The 18,732-nt window shown below is 45.9% G+C and overlaps 1 protein-coding gene across 1 annotated transcript; it reads right to left on the bottom strand.

Annotated features, from left to right (window-relative positions):
• Positions 1 to 253: 253 nt before the first annotated feature.
• On the bottom strand, positions 254 to 17,387 carry SLC15A3 (solute carrier family 15 member 3). Its single transcript, XM_079956413.1, has 8 exons — positions 16,624 to 17,387; positions 12,132 to 12,430; positions 11,623 to 11,785; positions 8,330 to 8,440; positions 6,195 to 6,363; positions 2,217 to 2,375; positions 1,876 to 2,034; positions 254 to 1,547 (listed from the first exon to the last, which is right to left on the bottom strand). The coding sequence occupies exons 1-8, from the start codon at positions 17,185 to 17,187 to the stop codon at positions 1,414 to 1,416; spliced, it is 1,758 nt and encodes a 585-aa protein (XP_079812539.1). The 5' UTR covers positions 17,188 to 17,387; the 3' UTR covers positions 254 to 1,413.
• Positions 17,388 to 18,732: the final 1,345 nt, after the last annotated feature.

Genomic DNA, 18,732 nt, shown 5'->3' with positions numbered 1-18,732 from the left:
CCACACTAGGAACAACCTGTCGCCTTTGACCCACATCTATGCCAGGCTTCTTCCACACAGAAACCAGCTTTTCACTTTTGGGGTTTTGGCACTGCAAAGAAAATTCTACTCTTTGCATTCGGAAAGGAATGCTGAGATGGACTTAAAAGGCCACAAGAAGGCTTACTAAAGCAATTATCGAAACATTATTTTAGATTTTGTGCTGACTCATGTTTGCAAGTGAAATTTGTTCAGTCAGAGGATCAGAAACAAATTAGGTGATTGTTTTTTTAATTGAAAGTGACCGATGTTTCCATTCCACAACATAATTCTATCCCTGTATTCCCTACATGTAGAATGAAATGACATAGGTTCACATTGCATAAGTTCAAAATACAAGTGCTTGGATCCACAGAGGTCTTAAAGTACTTAAAGCTTCCCCAAGACACCCCTGTCAGATTCCTCTGATTTCCCTGTCCCATTGCAGTCCCTGCCATACCCCACCTCCTGCCATTGCTGGATGTTTGTGTCTAAGGCCTGCCGTGAGGTGGGAGGGAGCAGTCAGGAAGTCCCCATTTCACAAGTGCCATTCCTTTCCATCTTCTCTGGGCCCAATCCATTAACACTGTTGTGCTCTTCAAATCCCAGGCCCACCACTTTCTTTTCTTCATGCAACAGAAGCCTTGCCCCCCAGAAGCAGGGCAACAGGTGTTGTTTTCTCTGTGACAAAACTGGCTCTTAGTAACGGATGGTGCACACCTTAAAGGCCATGTCCATTCTCAGAAGAGGACTGTGGATCCCTCCACACCAGATTTTGTTGTGTGAAAAGCTTTGCTGTATATATTTGATGTCTTAACCCATCACCAGCCACATCTCCATTTGCTACACCCTTGGCCAGAGAGAATAATTTCCCCGAGGAGGTGACTTTCAAGAAGGCTACACAGTGGCTTAAAGACAGAATGGTCTTGTCATTGGCTTGGGCATGGGGGGGGGAGGGGGCAGAGGGAGGAGAGATACAGGGAGAACTCCTCTCTTATTTTGGGGTTTAATCCCGCCACCAAAAAGGACAGCTGAGCTGCAAAAGGAATGCTAAGCACTCACAGGAGCGAGAGCAGCTTTGCCAGGTCAGAGAACGGGTCCGTGTGACTTAGTCACAGTGGCTTATATCCCGGGATAATTAATTTGGGCTCCCCGGGCTCAGCTTCAAGAACTAAGACGTTAATGACACTTTGAACGTGCGGTTGTCGACTTTGGCTGGCTGCCACTGACGGCTCTATCCCCAATTAATTTCTCTAATCCTTTTATATACCATTGGCCTCTGCAACGTCCCAGCAGTTAACCATATAGGCTACAGTGGTGGGGATTCTGCAGCAAGCTGAGATCCAGGGGACTCTGGCGCCTCTTTGCAGTCCCGGTGGAAGAAGGCAGGGGATGTTAGTTGCCCTCGCGGCCAGCAGAGCGGAGGCGCTCATAGCGGATGGAGATCCAGACAAAGAGGACACAGGTTACTGTCTGAATCCCGGCCAGCAGGAAGAAATAATAATCCATCCGACATTTGTTAATGTTCCCTAGGGGAGAAAAAGGGAGAGCCATTATTGTACACAAAGCAGGCCAGCAGCAGGGAGTCCCATTGCCACGGACTGCAGCACTCACCACTCCAGGCAATTCTTTCCTCGTATTCTCTGTCTACAGCAGCCTCCTGACAACATACCTTCTTTGCGACCTCTCAGACACACCAGGTTCCTTTCTTGCCTACGCTGTCCTGCTGTTATTACTCGGACATAGGCCAAAGCCCAGATCCTAGGAGGGGCATGTCAAGAGGCCCTTTAACTCTCCCTACAGTCAGATTTTACCCGCTACTTGTAGCTAAAGGGCAGCAGATGTTGTATCACTTACCGAAATCCTCTGGGCAGTGCATCCAGCCATCGGCCGGCAAAGAGAGCAATGTCAGGAGGCCAGATCCTAAAAGTGATCCCACACCAGAAATGAAGAAGAAGAGACCCATGATGGCTCCTTGCATGGATTTGGGAGCTTCTGAGTAGGCAAACTCCAGCCCTGGGAGAAAGGAGTGTTGGTTAACCAGAAGAGCAAGGTACCAGCTATTTTTAAACCATTATTCAAGGCTCCATAAACCATAACTGTATTTAGGCTTCCATTGAGCCCCTCCCAGCAGCTTTTCCCCTTGTGTGCAGTTCCAGGCTTGCTAGTGCGATAGAAAACTCTTCTGTGCTGCTTACCAGGAATGCTGGCAAAGATTTCACTGATTCCAATGAGCAGGTATTGAGGGATTTGCCACCAGATGTAGAGCGGGGCTGCATTGTAAACATCCTTCCCAATTCTCTGTGAGATGGTCCCATTGTTGTTCACGTATTTCAGACGCTCAGATTCCAGAACACCTATTGAGCAGAAGCAGCCTTTAGACCCATAAGAATGATGCATTTCACAGATGGGATATATTTAATCATAGGCCATGCCTCGGTGTGGGTGTGGGTGTGGGTGTTCGCTGTTCCTTTAATGAGAGTATTCCACCAGCTAACAGCTTAAAAGAGAGCCATGTGGTACACTTCTGTGCACTTTCCCGTTTGCCAATTAATGCTTCAAATGAATCTCCCCTCCTCCTCAGATTGCTGTTTCAATGAGTCCTTATCATGCCACAATTGCAAGAGGTGTAAATGGTTCTTTAAGGGTCATAATGACTGAGAGACAGGTAAAAGGTAAAGGTACTCCTGCCCATCAGGGCCAGTCGTGACCGACTCTAGGGTTGCGCGCTCATCTCGCTCAAGAGGCCGGGAGCCAGCGCTGTCCGAAGACACTTCCGGGTCACGTGGCCAGCGTGACGAAGCTGCATCTGGCGAGCCAGCACCAGCGCTGCACACGGAAACGCTGTTTACGTTCCCGCTAGAAAGAGGTCCCTATTTATCTACTTGCACTTAGGGGTGCTTTCGAACTGCTAGGTGGGCAGAAGCTGGGACCGAACAACAGGAGCTCACCCCGCCGTGGGGATTCGAACCGCCGACCTTTCGATCAGCAAGTCCTAGACTCTGTGGTTTAACCCACAGCGCCACCCGCTACAGGTAGTGTAGCACAAAAAGGGTATTGGGAAAGAATGGAACATAAAGTTGCATGTCACCCCAATCTCCGAGCAGTGTGAGATTTCAGGGGTTCCAGATGCTTACCTGGTGCCTCTGTTTCCTTTTGTAAATGTGGCACAGCAGAGACTGTGGTGTCTTTATGAAATATGGTTATTTACACATATATGCAACCTGAGCCTATGATGGAAAGGTTCACAACATTAACACCTCAGAGGGGTCTTGTTTCTCCCATAGCCACAGCCTTGGATTCAAGCAGAAATCAGCCATGACTCTCTCTCTCTGCCTTTCCAGCCTGCAACTTTCCCCTATTCTAGGTCACTCCACAAAAAGCTCTGCTCTCTAAGAAACAGGCTTTGTCCTTCTCACTATCTAAGAGCCCCACCCATTTGCAATCCGGCACAGAGCCCCCTCTCCACTGCTTTCTCAATGGCTCATCGCCTTTCCTTTGTTCTTTCTTGATGGTGATTACCTCATGAAGAAGCTAGCCTGGCTTATATTTTAATCAAGTTTCCTGAACCCTGGATCCAGGGATTATAGGTGCCTGGCACTCACAAACTCATTAACATGAGGGAAGAATGGAACATACATGGTGTTTCAGTTATATGGAGGCGTTCCTAATTGTCCTTTCACTGTGAGGGCAAACCTGGCTCCTGACTCCTCAGACCATGCCAGACATCTCATGACTAAACTGGGCTTACATAAGACAACCAGGGAAGCAGTACAGTCTCGCTCCCAGTCAAGACATTAAATGTCAGCAACAGTGTGAAGTTCTAGAGGAGTTTCCCAGATGCTGCAAATGTCCAGAACTGGGTCATTAGATGCTTCTGCAGGAATTTCCGGCTGGCCTCTGGGATGGGCCTTTCTAACAATGGGGAGAGCAATTTAATTCCCCCTCCTCTTGTGCTGGGTTGATGTAGCAATTGTCCTGCCCTTCTCCATCTTCCAGCCATGGAAGGTGGCCCTGCTGCTCTACAAAGCCTTGCCAGGGTTTGGAATGACTCTATATCTATATATTGTGAGCATGCCCTGATGATGCCAACTGGCCACAGTAATGCTCATTAGGCAGAAAATGTGCTAGGGAAACATTGGCGTCTTTGATCTGGGGCACCCCTGCGCACACTGTAGGGAAGCAGCTATATGGACTGCACAGCCTGTGCTGATGATTGCCAGGCCTAGTGGGCAATCAGCACTGGCTAAAGCATCCTGACATTTGCATTGCAACCTGGACATCTGGACTGCAACGCTCAGGGCAGGTCTTCAGAAAAAATCAGATTGTATAGTCCTTCTAGTAGTAAGTAAGTAGTATGCATTTGTGTGTGTAAGGCATGACTGAATGCACTTTGTAACAAAGGTTCCCTTCCCAAGGAAGGATAACATGTCACAATGCAGGGTTACAGCCTAGCTTTCTCCCCAGGGTGCTATTTTTTAAGTACTGGTAACTGAGTTTTTATTGTTTGTTGTTGTTGTTTACATGGCAGAGGAATTCAGAAACTGCATTGTGAAGTAGTATAATCACAGGACAACTGTAATGCATGCTATTTCAAGAAATACATATCGATTCCTGGAACTGATAAAATAGCATTCCTTATTCCTGAAGCCTTGTTTCTGATTCTATTGGAGCAAGGTGGCTGATAAAACTATTATCTTTTATGCTTTGGGCTCAACTGGTTTTACTCTAAAAATAGGAACTAGGGAGTGCTTCCCTTATGAGGCATTTACTTTAGAATTGCTGTGCATTAGTCAATCACTTTCTGCAGGAAGCATCGCCATCCCGTTATTGTCTTCCTCTATTTTTCCTGTTATTCTTCCATCTTCCCTCAGAACACAGAATGCCCAGCTTCCCCCGCCCCGAAGAATGGGAGAGCAGCACAATCTCCACATGTGCAGATGCGTTTAGTGCTACTCTTCCATCTTTCTTAAAGAATGGGGGTTTGATGTCGGACAGTAACATACTGAGAGATTGAACCTATCACTGCTCAGCATGCATTTATTATTTATAATATTTGTGGTGAGCACCATTTTATTACTCTGTTTTTGTTTTAATTATCACTAAAATGTGTTCCCAGGGATAACATTAAAAAAACAAACCAGGAAAGAAAGATCTAGCATTATAACACTATAATATAGGGTCAGAACATTACTGAAGTATTACAGCAGTATGGTGTATTACCCCTGTTATCTCTTTCAATGTTCGTAATAAAACTTGGATAGGTGTTTTAGTGATATAATTAAAACATCAATTTTAAAAGTAACATGGGGTTATAATGGTACCCACAAGGGTTATAGTGAATGTGTGCTGAGTTTCAAATGGTTCCATTCACAAAACTCATGCCCACTGATGAGAACAGAACACAGTGAGATACATAAAGTCCATTGTAGTTGCAGTGGTAGATACAATGGAAGAGCAATGATTGGGTGGCACTTGGAGCTACCCAGGGGCAGAGCAAGCCAATCGGGTGCCTGGGGCGGTGCGCGTTCCCTGCACCCAGGGGAGGGGCCAGCAGCCCATGGGGTGGGGCCAGCCGGGGCAGGACACTCTGAGGGGCCTCCGAGGAGTCTGCCTGCCTCCTCCTACTCAGCCGCCCCACAGCTGAGGGGGAGGCGGCAGGCAGACTGTTTGGGCAATGTGGGAGCCTGAGCACACCCAAGCCACCATGTCTCTCCCAGGAGAGATGCGTGGCTCGGTGAGTGGCGCCTGGCATTTTGTCACCCCCCCTCAGTGATGACACCCGGGGCGGTCCACCACTACCGCGCCCTCCTTCCTCCACCCCTGGAGCTACCTGCCTGCAGAGCCATAGCTAGGTGATCTTGCGCCCCTGGCAGAACTGTCCAGAGTCTGCCCCCTAGCCACAGAAATTTAAAGAAAAAGGAATGTGGGACAGAAAAAAAGAGGGGAAAACAGGGCCCCGCACATCATATAAAGATCCTCTATTTAAAACCTTTTCTTATGAGGCAATAATCAATATTTTTATTTATAGACATATTTGTGGACATATTTTTAAGCCATTTTTGTGTGCGCCCCCCCACCTGCGCCCCTGACAGGGGCCTTCCTCACCACCCGCTAGCTACGCCCCTGCCTGTCTGGAAGCGGTTGGGATTGATACAGACAAATGAATGACTCACCTGCAACAACAACTGAGGCAAGCCCAAAGAACATGCCTAGAGCCATCCTCTTCAGTGCTGAAGGCAATAGCTTCCTCTTTGCCAGGAAGGGGTCTATGACCCGGTCCTTTAGTGGGACCAGGACCAGCAGAACCACCACATTAGCTAGAAGGAGCCAGGCATCTGGGAACTGGAGAGAGAGAGAGAGAGAGAGAGAGAGAGAGAGAGCGCACTTCAGATATATTTACAGACAGTGTTGTTTTTTCTAGGAGAGGAGGTGCAGGAACTCACCATGAATGCCTCTCTTATAATGGCTATGGTGCCTACTTGAAAGGTGCTGGAACTAAGTGCCAGTGAGTTCCAGCTGAAAAAAAGCTCTGCTTACAGGTACCACTGACACTTCTATGAAGCTAGAGGATGTGGTAACACCTGTTTGATGGGATGTCCTGCAATAGGCTTGGATTCTATGGAGCTGCAAAGGGACAATACACACCACCATACTGTCACAGTGAGTGGGTCCATGCAGAGTTCAGCAACCACTTTCAACACCTGGTGTTATTGCTTCTCCCAAATGCTCACCCCTCACAATCCCACCCTTATTTACTGTGCCAGGAATGGCTGCCCTGCTGTGGTAAGTAGGTTGAGTTGCAAACTGATGAAGGAACCACAGGACTGCTTCTGCTCAACTAACATTTTTGAATGCACTAGTCTGGTTGTGTCAGCTGTCCCCAACTGCTGTGGCCAATTGGTACAACCTTCAAAACATGTAAGGTAAAGGTAAAGGTACCCCTGACCATTAGGTCCAGTCACGGACGACTTTGGGGTTGCGGTGCTCATCTTGCTCTATAGGCCAAGGGAGCAGGCGTTTGACCGCAGACAGCTTCCGGGTCATGTGGCCAGCATGACTAAGCCACTTCTGGCAAACCAGAGCAGCGCACAGAAATGCCATTTACCTTCCTGCCAGAGCGGTACCTATTTATCTACTTGAAATTTGACATGCTTTTGAACTGCTAGGTGGGCAGGAGCTGGGACCAAGCAACAGGAGCTCACCCCATAGCAGGATAGCAGGGATTCAAACCGCCGACCTTCTGATCGGCAAGCCCTAGGCTCTGTGGTTTAGACCACAGCACCACCCGCGTCCCTTTTAAACATGTAGTGGCTGCCCAATATCACAGTGTACTTTCTCACCCCTGATTATCATGGGTTGGTTGTATACAAGCAATCCAATTACATGATCGTGCTTTTATCATATTCCCAGAATAGAGTGTTTTACAGAGTGTGCAAAAAGCACAGTCCTGTTCGTGGCAATCTCTGCATATGGTTGGCTCCCTGCAAGAAGGAAATGAACCCACACATACATTTTTTCAACAGCAATTTCCAGAGACCACTATATGGATCTTGGCTGCATATTCTGAGGATGTTTTCCCCAGAATGAAGTTGAGAAACAGTAATAAAAGCACCACAGCTACCAAGCTGAGGAGATGGGCAAGCAATATCAGAAAGGATGGGGGGGGGGAATCAATGCCGTTTAAGTCCTTCAAATAAAAAAGACTGCTTCCTATTCATGAAATAGAAGGGCATTCCCTTAAGAAAGAAGTCCAAAACCAACATGAATGCCTGAGTTCTTTTCCCAAAATCCCTCATTCTCTCCTGCTTATACATCCCATCCTTACTCCCATCTCAACTCTCCCCTTAGCTTAGCACAACACAGTTTGGGGCCTGAGGGGAAGTGGAACAATTTCTCTTCTGTTTGTGGTGTCTGAGGCCTGTTATCACATGCAGCTTGTCAGCAGCTATTCTGCCTATAAAAACAGGGCTTGTGCCTGGGCTGTTGCAGAGGAGGAGGAATGTTGCTCTGGGCAGAACCAGGCTGTTGCTTTATGTCCCTTCCCTGAAGAAGCCCTGTTGTTCCTTAACACATTCACCACAGGCTAAGCCTCTTCATTGGAGCTGTTGAGCACCCATATCTCCTCCACTTAAAAGAGACATTTGTTGTGATGGGTGCCACATTTGTCACAATGTGACCCAAGTCACCACAGCTCATCCCCTTCATATAGCACAGAGCTTGGCACAAGCTCTGTCGTCTGGGCTGGACAGTCTTACACCATCTTCTCAAGGTCTAACGAAACCACACAGCAATGTTTCTCATGGCCTACCGTGTAGTGACCATCTGCAGCCACTGAGAAAGCACTGTTGTTCTGCTGACTCTTCTGAAAGATGTTGGGGATGTAGAGGTGCAGACCCTGCAGGTAGTAGGTTGACTGCATCTAAAACGCGAGACAAGAGGAATGCCATTAAAGATATATATGTTCAGCTAGAAAGATCACAAGTCTTTGATTGACCCCAACCCAGCTGACTGTCAAGGTCTAAGCCAGTGGTTCCCAAAGGGGGGAATTACTTGGGGGGTGTTAAGAGGCAAGGGGGCAGCAGGGAAGCACTGGAAGTGTAAATGACAATCAGATTTTGAGCAGCTGGTATATCTGGATCAAGCCAATCAATTTCGTTGAATTAACTAAACTAAATAGTTTCAACTGGATTTTTAATAAATGTGCAAATAATTGTTACTGCTTTGAATTTTATTGTGTTATTATCTTCCTTAGTGGGGCATGCAAAGTACTAATAAAACTTCTCCTAAGGTAGAGTAAGCAGCACTGGGAATGAGTTTATGGAACCAAAAAAGTTTGGGAACCACTGGTATAAGCTCTGTGGTGATCAAATGTCTGGACATCATTGGCAATGCCCACCACATACAGACAACTATTCTTGTGTTATTCCTTGATGTGAAGAAATAAGGAAACAATTTTGCACCAACTTTACAAACAGATGAATCTGTTGTAAAATTCAGGAAAATCATAAATCATAAATCATTGTCAGTGATAACAAGTCTCCCTGAAACTCACAAATAATGCATCTAATAAAGCCAGCCAGAGCTGTTTAAATCCCCGATCATATTAAATGCCAATAAGAAACATTTAATGTGTTCTCTCCCTGGTGGCTAGATATGTAGATCTGACTGCATTTGCATATTCAGCTGCCTCTGCTACAAAACTAGAAATTATCGCCCAAATCCTGGGCATGGTACAAAACCCCCTAACTTCTGTCCTATAAAGCAGCCAGAACCATGAAGAAATGTCTCTTGAGACCAGAAGAGGGTTTCAGTAGGGGAAACAAAAAGACAGGAGTGGGGTCAGCCTGTGTAATATATGGGGTCACAATTGCAAAAAACAAATCAACCCCAAAACAACCTAGTTGAATCTGCAATAAACTCTTATTCATCCATTGCAAGCAAAGGATATGTTGCAGCCCTGAAACACTAATAAAGTATGGAAAACAGGAACGTAGGGCCCAAGTTCTGGTCTGAGTCTGCTGGTCTGCTTTGCAGGCAGAGGCGCCAGCTTCTCCAGATATTTGAGGGGGCCCAAGGCGATGTCCTGATGTCATGTGCATGGCCCTCTGAGAATTGAGGGTACCACCCCCCTCAAAAAAACCACTGGGGAGCCCCAAAATGCCCTGGCCCCCAGGAGTCACCCAGAGAAACTCCTCCAGGCACCATGTTTCAGGCCTGGGTCTGGTCAGTGCTTGGATGGGAAGAACATCTGGGGAGAACGCTTGTATGCCACCGTGAGTTCCGTCATAGAGCAAAGTCAGGGATGTAAATGTAGCACATGCCTACACAAACTAACAAACTTCGAAAGTCCTTATAAATAAGCAGATGCACAGGGCTTTCTTTGATGTGCCCATACCCATCCATGGGTCTTCAGTACACGTTGGTTTCCCAGCCATCTGCAGGGCAGATGCTGCAATAACAGTGAAATTCATTATCTGAGCACCTCAGGGATGGGTTGCCTTGTAGTTGGCCAATCAGATTTAGCTACATGATGACATCACAAAGCCAACCAAAGCAAGGGCACCTACTTTTACTCAGAATGAGGTACCATTTCCCCACTGTTTTGCAGACCTATCCCCAGCAATCAGTGAAAGTGTGTTTGGGTGTGTTTGATTACATAAGAGGCTGTGTATTCTGTGCAATGTGTATCCTCGTCCCATTTTGGCACAACTCTGATTTTAATCATGAATTGGTTAATCAGTTAAAAGGCATATTATTAAATGGATTCATTAAAAAGAATGCTAGGGGGAGGTAACCTGTAGCCCTCTGTTGTTGGATTCCAACTCCCATTAAGCCCACCCAGCATAGCCAACAGTCAGGGGTGATAGCAAATGGAGTCCAGCAACAGCTGGAAGTTTCCTATCCCTGCTGAGATGCCTGGTGCCTTGGAGAAGGAAGACCTCTCTCAACAGCTGACTTAGTGCCATAGTACCTCAGAGTGGATAAGCGAAACCGTGTTGTATGGAAACACCATGAGCTTGTATCAAAACAGACAGCCTCCTAAGCAATTTTTAACATTTAGAATAATCTGTTTTATTGTTGCCGCCACGCTTGCTCCTTTCCCCTCACAAATATCTCTTTGGGATAAATGGTTTCACATTTCCCTAGCAACCCACTCACCTACAAACAAGGATTTATGACCTTGTTGGAAAAAATGTACGGGAATAGAAACACCTCTGCTTCCATAGCTTTGCTTTTAATGTGCATTTCATTTCACTTTATAGTAACTGCTTGTCAACATTACAGCTGTGCTGTAAAAGCCAACAGGAACCAAGGGGGAAATGAAACGGGCAGACACCCTGTTTTTACTATAGCCCCTCCTTAGGACACCGGGAGGGGGGGCACCACAGAAATTTCCCATTGCCAGATTTACCATGGACCATATGGTACAGCTGAACAAACACAAACATTATTTATACAAATATATAAAACTAAACGTTATTTCCCATCTTTCATTTCATTTCAAAAAATAAATTTTATTTTGTGGTTTTTTATTGTTTATATTTTGAATTAGATATAGAAGACGGAACCAAAATCCTTTAAGTGCTTAGGGCCTCTAAAGGTCCAAATCTAGCCCTGCTAGGAACCTTGCAGTCTGATCACCCTATGCAAGTTTGCTTGGAACTAAGTTTGGGCTTGAGCCCACATGAATGCATAGCAGGTTGCAATCCTAGTTGAATTTGCTTCCCTGCTAAGGATGGGGCAGAGCTTATGTAGGCCAAAGACCAAGCTTCATGCTTAGTGCAGAGTGACTAAATGGAGAGAGTCCCTGTGCTATTACTATTATGTGCTATTATTATGAAAGTATGAAGTCACACATGGTTTAAGAACATTTTGGCAATGAAAGGACATCCTTTAACCCTCCTCTCCTTCTAACTTCAGCCGCTGTATGGGGAAGCTGTAACCCTCCAAATGTTTTGGGACTCCAACTCCCATCAGCCCAAGCCAGCATGGCCAACGGTCAGGGATGCTGCGAGCTGTAGTTCAGCAACATCCAGAGGGCCACAGCACTAAACGGATGAGGGCTTCAGACCAGAATTGGGAAATGGTGCCATGCCCTACCTGGAAATAGACCATCCAGTACGGGATGAGAGTGAGCAACACAGGTAGGATCTTCATGATCACTTGGAAGTTGGCAATATGCTCATGTGACATCCCCACAGGCTGGGTTCTTGGACCTGAAAGTGAGCCATTAGCCTCGGCTTCTGACTGGTTACTATGTGTTCTGTAGATAAAAGGAAGAGCAAAAGTGTATCAGGGCTTTTATAACATGACCAGGGTCACACTCCAGGCTTCAGATGAGTTCATGTGGGCTTCTTATCCCCAAATAGCAGTTTCACTTCATTTATAGGAATCAAGACTGTTATTACAGAGCCTGAAGTGACATTCCCCGGAACTCAACAACCTGTTCAAAGGTGGACAAAGTACCCATCTATTTCCCACAAAGACCACAGCCCCTTTGAGCCTTGGCCCTGAGAGTGCATTCCTATGGGTTGGAAGTAGAGTGAGAATTGTTTCTTCTCCTGCCCTGCTGTAAGGGATAGGAAACTTGGCATCATTCTCTGCTTTACCTGGTTTTGGTGGTCATCTTCTGGATTGCTTGGCCACAGCAGCTTTTCTGGAAGGCCAGCTGGAACATGGGGTAGACTTGACTGCCAGCCGCAGGCTTTGTGACAAAGGTGGGGGCAGCCAGGAGGAAGATGATGATGGCCAGGGCCAGGCAGCCAGCAGGGATGGCGTAGCCAATAAGGAAGTCCACATTCTGCTGGATGAAGGCAATCACCAGCAGAGAGATCACAGCCCCAATATTAATGCTCCAGTAGAACCAGTTGAAGAAACGTCGGGTGGCATCCCGGCCACGGTCCGTCACCTTCAAATTTTTTAAAGTACAGGGGAGTGAGACCATGTTCTGCTAGACAAGTTGCTTGTGAGTGACTTATCCCTGTAAGAATTGTCTCCATGTGACCGACAAGGGATATATTTAAAACCTGAAAGACAATGGGTCCTTTCCGTCCAAGTATAAGTGGACTAGGACTAGTAAACATTTATAGGGGTTGATAACTGTTGTGGTCTTATTTGCAAGGCTGATGTGCACACATGGAAAACTCTTTTGTGGGATACCACAAAAGATATTTGAATGAGGTGCAAACCAAGGGGGCCCTGAGGTCGAGTTTGACAGAGGCAGCTGTATCCTGACACACCAAACCCTGGTGAGGAGAAGACTTATCCACTGCAAGGGAGGCAATGGCTTCTTCTTGGCTTGTGAACAATTATGGGGAAGTGGGTGGGGTAGGACAGCTTTAATGAAGATGCACAAAAACTGGATGGTGGGCGGGAGTTTAAGCATTTTGAGGGCGCTGGCTTTGGAGCTACCAAGTAACTGTGAAGACGCAATCTAAAAAGGAGAGGTGATGAAAGGTTAACCTGGAATGTTCTGGACAAGGTGGGGCAATCAGTACTGCAGGAGCTACACTGAACGTCTCCTAGATTTTTTTGCCCGGGGGGGGGGGGACACACACCAAAGCCATTCTACTGGTCCGTCTACCAAGCCAGATTTATTCAGAAAATAAATTTCTTACATGGTTTCTATTTTTCAAACTCCTTTTGAAGCTTGGCCCTTTTGTTTTCATGGAGGAAAGAGCTATCAGAGGCTACCAGCCATGATGCCAAACGCTCCAACATTTCTCCGATGAAAATAGGGATGTCCCATTCCATGATAATTTTATTATTTATACCCCACACACATCTTACCGGGTTGCCCCAGCCGCTCTGGGCAGCTCCCAACACATATAAAAACATAATAAAATGCCAACATTAAAAGAAACATTCCCTATGCAGGATTGCCTTCAGACGGCTCAGAGGTCAGATAACTCCATACCCTCCAATATTTCTCCAATGAAAATAGGCATATCCTAAGGAAAAGTGGGACAATCTGGGATCAAATCAGAATCCAGGACAGCTTCTCTAAATCAGGGACGTCCCTGGAAAATAGAGGCACTTGGAGGGTTTGTGATGGCGTTGCTCTGCCTCCACAGTTCAAGGCAGTCTTTTTTTTTAATACAACTGCTGGAAACCGCAGGACGGGAAAGTGCTGTTGTGTTCCAGTCTTGCTTGTTGGTTGGCTACTGTGAGAACAGGATGCTGAACTAAAATGGGTCAATGGCAGACAAGAAAATTGGATTCCAGGTGGAAAAATCGAAATTAGAAACAGAATTGTTAGAACCTAAAACTAAGGTTTTGTCAAAGATGTATAACTTGCTGTTGAAATGGAATACTCAGGATGAAACGGTGAAGTCTGCTATGATTAAATGGGCACAGGATGTTGGACATAATATTATGTTTGCTGACTGGGAACAGTTATGGACCACTGGTATGAAATTTACGGCATGTAATGCCTTAAGAGAGAATATTATGAAAATGATTTACAGGTGGTACATGACCCCAGTCAAGCTTGCTAAAATTTATCATTTGCCCGATAACAAATGTTGGAAGTGTAAAGAGACTGAAGGTACATTCTTTCACCTTTGGTGGACGTGCCCAAGATTAAGGCTTTCTGGGAAATGATCTATAATGAATTGAAAAAGGTATTTAAATATACCTTCCCTAAGAAACCAGAGGCCTTTCTTCTGGGCATGGTCGGCCAATTGGTGCTAAAGAAAGATAGAACTTTTTTAATGTGTGCAACAACAGCAGCAAGAATACTCATCGCGAAGTACTGGAAGACACAAGATTTACCCACTCTGGAAGAATGGCAGATGAAGGTGATTGACTATATGGGACTAGCAGAAATGACCGGCAGAATCCGAGACCAGGGAAAAGAGTTGGCGGAAGAAGACTGGAAGAAATTTAAAGACTATTTACAGCGGCAGTGCAAAATTAATGGACATTAGAGGGATGTTGGACAGAAATTAAGCGGTTACCAGCTGTAATGTAAAGGTTGAGTAATAAGTTATAATAAGTTATAATAAGTTATAATAAGGATTTGCTGAGTTAAGAATTTGAACTGGTATACAAAAGGGGGAGGTGAGAGGAGGTCTGGGAAATAAGTTGATGGAAATAAGAAATGGAAATTATATTTGTTTTAATTGTTTTTTAATTTTGTATTTTTGTCATTTTTTGTGTATTTTTGTTTTTTTTTGTACTAATTTGGAAACTCTAATAAATATTTATTAAAAAATAAAATTAAAAAATGGGTCAATGGCCTGATCCAGCAAGCTCTTTTTGTGTTCTGTTGGGGGATTTTAGATATTTACCAAAATGGCCTCCTGAATTTTGTTATCCATTAAATGTTGGCACAACTGTGGAGCTAGCTTTAATAAGAACACAGCAAGCTGGCTGATACCAAGTCAGGCCACTTGTCCATCTAGCTCAGTATTGTCTCTACACCAGTTGGCAGTGCCTCTCTAGCATTAAAGGTCTCTCCCAGTCCTACCAGATGCCAAGGATTGAACTTGTAACCGTCTGCATGCAGAGCAGATGCTCTGCCACTGAACTACTATTTTGTTAAACAATAAAATAGTGTTGCTTAATATAGTTGAAGGAAGCAATGGGCTTGGTCCCTACTCCTTCCAGTCCTCTCTTAGCCCACTGCTTCCTTCACCCACCAATATCCAACGCTGGGAAGCAAGTCATAAAACAAATAAATAAACCCACCAAGAATATTTGGTAAAATTGCCCCCATCCCCCAATGTTGCAACGCACAAATAGCATGGAGAACTTGGGGAGAATAATCCGGTTTAGCTCTAGTTCTGCCACAAGCAGACAAGTAGCTCCATTCTAGGACCAGGATAAGGGAAATTCAATTCGCTCTCGGGGGGAAGGAGAAACTGCTCTTCCTCGTTCTTTGTAAGGAGCTCAGTCAGGAAGTTGCCTAATCTCCTACAAATTTGAAAGACCCCTGGCTGCGGATGCTTTTCCACATGTTTGTTTGGTTTTAATGGTGTTCTGGGTGGAAACTGAGCATGGCAGAAGTACTGACCCTATTGGTACAGACATCAGAAACCCTTCTCATGCTAAACCCCTAAACGATCTGGGCCCCCAAATACCTGAAAGAACACCTCTTTCCCTCAGAGGTTTTTTTTTTTGGGGGGGGAGGGGGTTGGAGACCCGGGAGAAGGAATTCCCTTATCATGGAGGAGGCCTCTTCATTACCCAGCTTTTGCTGAATCCTGAAGATGGACTTTTTACCCTGCCTTTTCACAGCTTAGATGTTTATTTTGAAGACCTGCTTTATTTCTGTGATTGCAAGTTGTTTCAAGTTGTTTTTAACATTGTGTTTTAATTGTTGTAACCCACCCTGGGATCTTAGGGTGAAGGGTGGGTTGTTGTTAGTATTATTGATGATGATGATGATGATGATAATTCTACTTTTAAAAAACGAAACGCTTTTATTGTCTTTTTCAGAAAAATAACACATAGGAAGATAAAAGCTACATTTAATTGAAAAACTACTGAAGAAGAAGAAAAGCCAGCATACTGAAAAAGATGCTTTAGTCAGGGGCCCTACTTTAGATGTCCCTCCCCAGAGAGGTTTGTTTTACACTGAGCCTGTTATCTTTTCAGCCGCAGGTTAAAACTTTTCAATTTCTGGAGGCCTTTTCTATTTTTGATTTAATTCATTTAGGTTTATGTTGCGTTTTCTCATACTGTATTGCTATTGCTGAAAATCTGTACTGAAAAGCAGGATATAAGGTAGTATGCAAAAATAAACTAAAATAATGCATTCTGCTTTTAACAAGAGTCAGGAGACAATGAGCCAAAGGCTGCGTATACACTTTGCCTTTAAAGCACATCCAAAATACATGATTTCCCTCAAATAATTCTGGGCCCTCTGGTTTCCCCCTCATAGATTTACAATTCCCAGCAACCCTTAAAAAATCAAAGTGCCCAGAATTCTTTAAAAGGAAAAAACCCAAACCATTTCGAATGTACTTCAGAGGTATTGTGTTTACTCAGTTAACGTATATTGAAGACAGAAGGAGCCCATGAAACAAGGAGCAAAGTGCACCGATATCCTTCTTGTTTAAATAGGAAGGGTAGATGTGAGCTCAGATCTCTTCTTACCTGGTCAGCACCAAATGGTGTGAGGTTGGCTTTGACAGAGCTGATGCTCAGGGCCAGGAGCAGTAGACCACTGTACATAACAGGGGCACAATATTGACTTGGCAATTGCTGGTTGCAGTCCGTACTACCATTTTTGCAGGCGGGTTGTACTGGGTAAGTTGGCATCTCCCCGCACAGCCAGAGCCGACTATCTTGCGAGGCCACGGCTGGCAGGAGGCAGGCCGACAGCAAGTAGAGCAGGAAGCTGAATGCGATGGTCCAGTAGCGGCCCAGGTAAGCATCCGCAAGCCAGCCCCCGATGGGCGAAAACAGGTAGGAGGCCCCCAAGAAGAGCAACGCCGCACGCGAAGACTGGGCGCCCCCCCAGTTGAAGTTGCTGCTGTTGAGGTACAGGACGAGGTTGGAGACGATGCCAAAAAAAGCGGTTCGCTCCAGAATCTCCACCAGCAGCACAGCAGCACAGGCAGTCTTCCTGCCCTCAAAGGGAGATGTGGCAGGCCTGTTAGGGGCCTCCTCCTGCCTTATGAGGGGCTTCCGCTCCTCTCGGGCCCCCAGCGAGGCCATGCAAGCCCTGCCTTGGGATCTGAGTTCTTTATCAGCCTGGCTACCTGCCTATTCTCTCGGCCTCTCCCTTTCTTGCCTGTGTCTTTTCCTCCGAGTTTTTCTTCCCAGGGATCCTCTTTCTACTCCAGAGCCTCTCAGTGCTCCTTGCACTTCCTCATTTCTCTGCTCAAATACAGATGTCATATGACAGCTCTTTTCTCTGAAAGGAAACTTTCATTTTCTGCGAGGCAGAGCTGGTTCCCTTTTCCCATGAGTCACAATCATATTTTCTTCCCTCCCACTTTACAATCTTCCATCCCTTCTCACAGCGGTTTTTGAAACAACAACAGCTCTTTAATCTATTTATCTGACTTTAAAAACAAAGCAAAACTGCTCTTTGGCTCCCTCAGCCACCAAAAGTTTAGCCTTTTTCTATGAGGCTCTCACAACTAGATGAGATGAAGGAGAATGGGCAAGTACAACAGAACCTCCCTCCCCGCCCCACACACATGAGGGCATTTTGCTCAAGGTTTTCCCAAACCCAGGGAATTCCCAGGGGGAACCAACAATAAGCAGCTCCCTCCAGATCTCCATATTTCTCTCTCCTTCTGTCCCAGGAATGCAGGACCTTTTTCAGTCTACAGGCAGAATTCGTTTTTGAGCAAACCTCCAGGAGCCGCTGGCCAGTGATGGAAAAGGCCAGAGACAGACAAAAGTGAGCAGAGCAATTAATACAAATGTGTACCTTTGTACAGCAGGCTAGTTTCTACACACACTCAGCAGTGGCTGACAGGTGGAGCTGTGTGCCTTTCTTGACTTCCCAATGCCACTGCTGGTTACCAAGAAGGTAAAGGGAGCCTGGCATGGTGCGGTGCAGCAGCAGCAGAAGAAGAAGAAGAGGAGTTTGGATTTGATATCCCACCTTTCACTCCTTTTAAGGAGTCTCAAAGTGGCTAACATTCTCCTTTCCCTTCCTCCCCCACAACAAACACTCTGTGAGGTGAGTGGGGCTGAGAGACTTCAGAGAAGTGTGACTGGCCCAAGGTCACCCAGCAGCTGCATGTGGAGGAGCGGAAACGCGAACCTGGTTCCCCAGATTACAAGTCTACCGCTCTTAACCACTATACCACACTGGCTCTCAGCAGAGCCAATCCGATGCCACACTGCACCGTGCGGAGATCCCCACTGACTTCCCCTTCCACCTCTTGGTAACCTGCAGCAATGCATGGCATAGGGAAGTCAGGATGCCCCTCTCTGCCCTCCATCCAGACAAGCAAGAGTCATTATAATACCTCAAGGACACATTTGCAACCAGGCAGAAAACCTCAAGGGGTATGTAGCTGGAAAGAGGGGTTTGGAAGTGTCCTGTGGACTCTGTGTTACCTATAGTGATGCACATCTGCTTTAGCTCATGGCAGGCCAAAGAGAGGTGGTCTGCCACAATAACAAGGCCTAGAAAAGATTGTGTTCTTCATTCCTTCCCCTCTGTTGATGAGTCAGCAAAAACACCCTTATTGCAGCACTCTGGACAAGAGCTCTCTTAGTGGGACATCCCTCATTGGGACA

This window comes from Podarcis cretensis, assembly GCF_951804945.1.
Source record: "Podarcis cretensis genome assembly, chromosome: 1".
NCBI lineage: Eukaryota > Metazoa > Chordata > Lepidosauria > Squamata > Lacertidae > Podarcis > Podarcis cretensis.
The sequence above is the reverse complement of the archived record's forward strand: the minus strand, read 5'-3'. Positions and strand labels throughout refer to the sequence as shown.

Bases quoted from the DNA above. Each gene is read 5' to 3' on its own strand.
- SLC15A3 (XM_079956413.1), bottom strand. From the start codon at position 17,187: ATGGCCTCGCTGGGGGCCCGAGAGGAGCGGAAGCCCCTCATAAGGCAG. The intron at 2,376-6,194 runs GTGAGTCATTCA...TCTGCTCAATAG, and splicing joins TGCCTCAGTTGTTGTTGCAG to GTGTTCTGGAATCTGAGCGT. The intron at 2,035-2,216 runs GTAAGCAGCACA...CCTTTCTCCCAG, and splicing joins AATCTTTGCCAGCATTCCTG to GGCTGGAGTTTGCCTACTCA.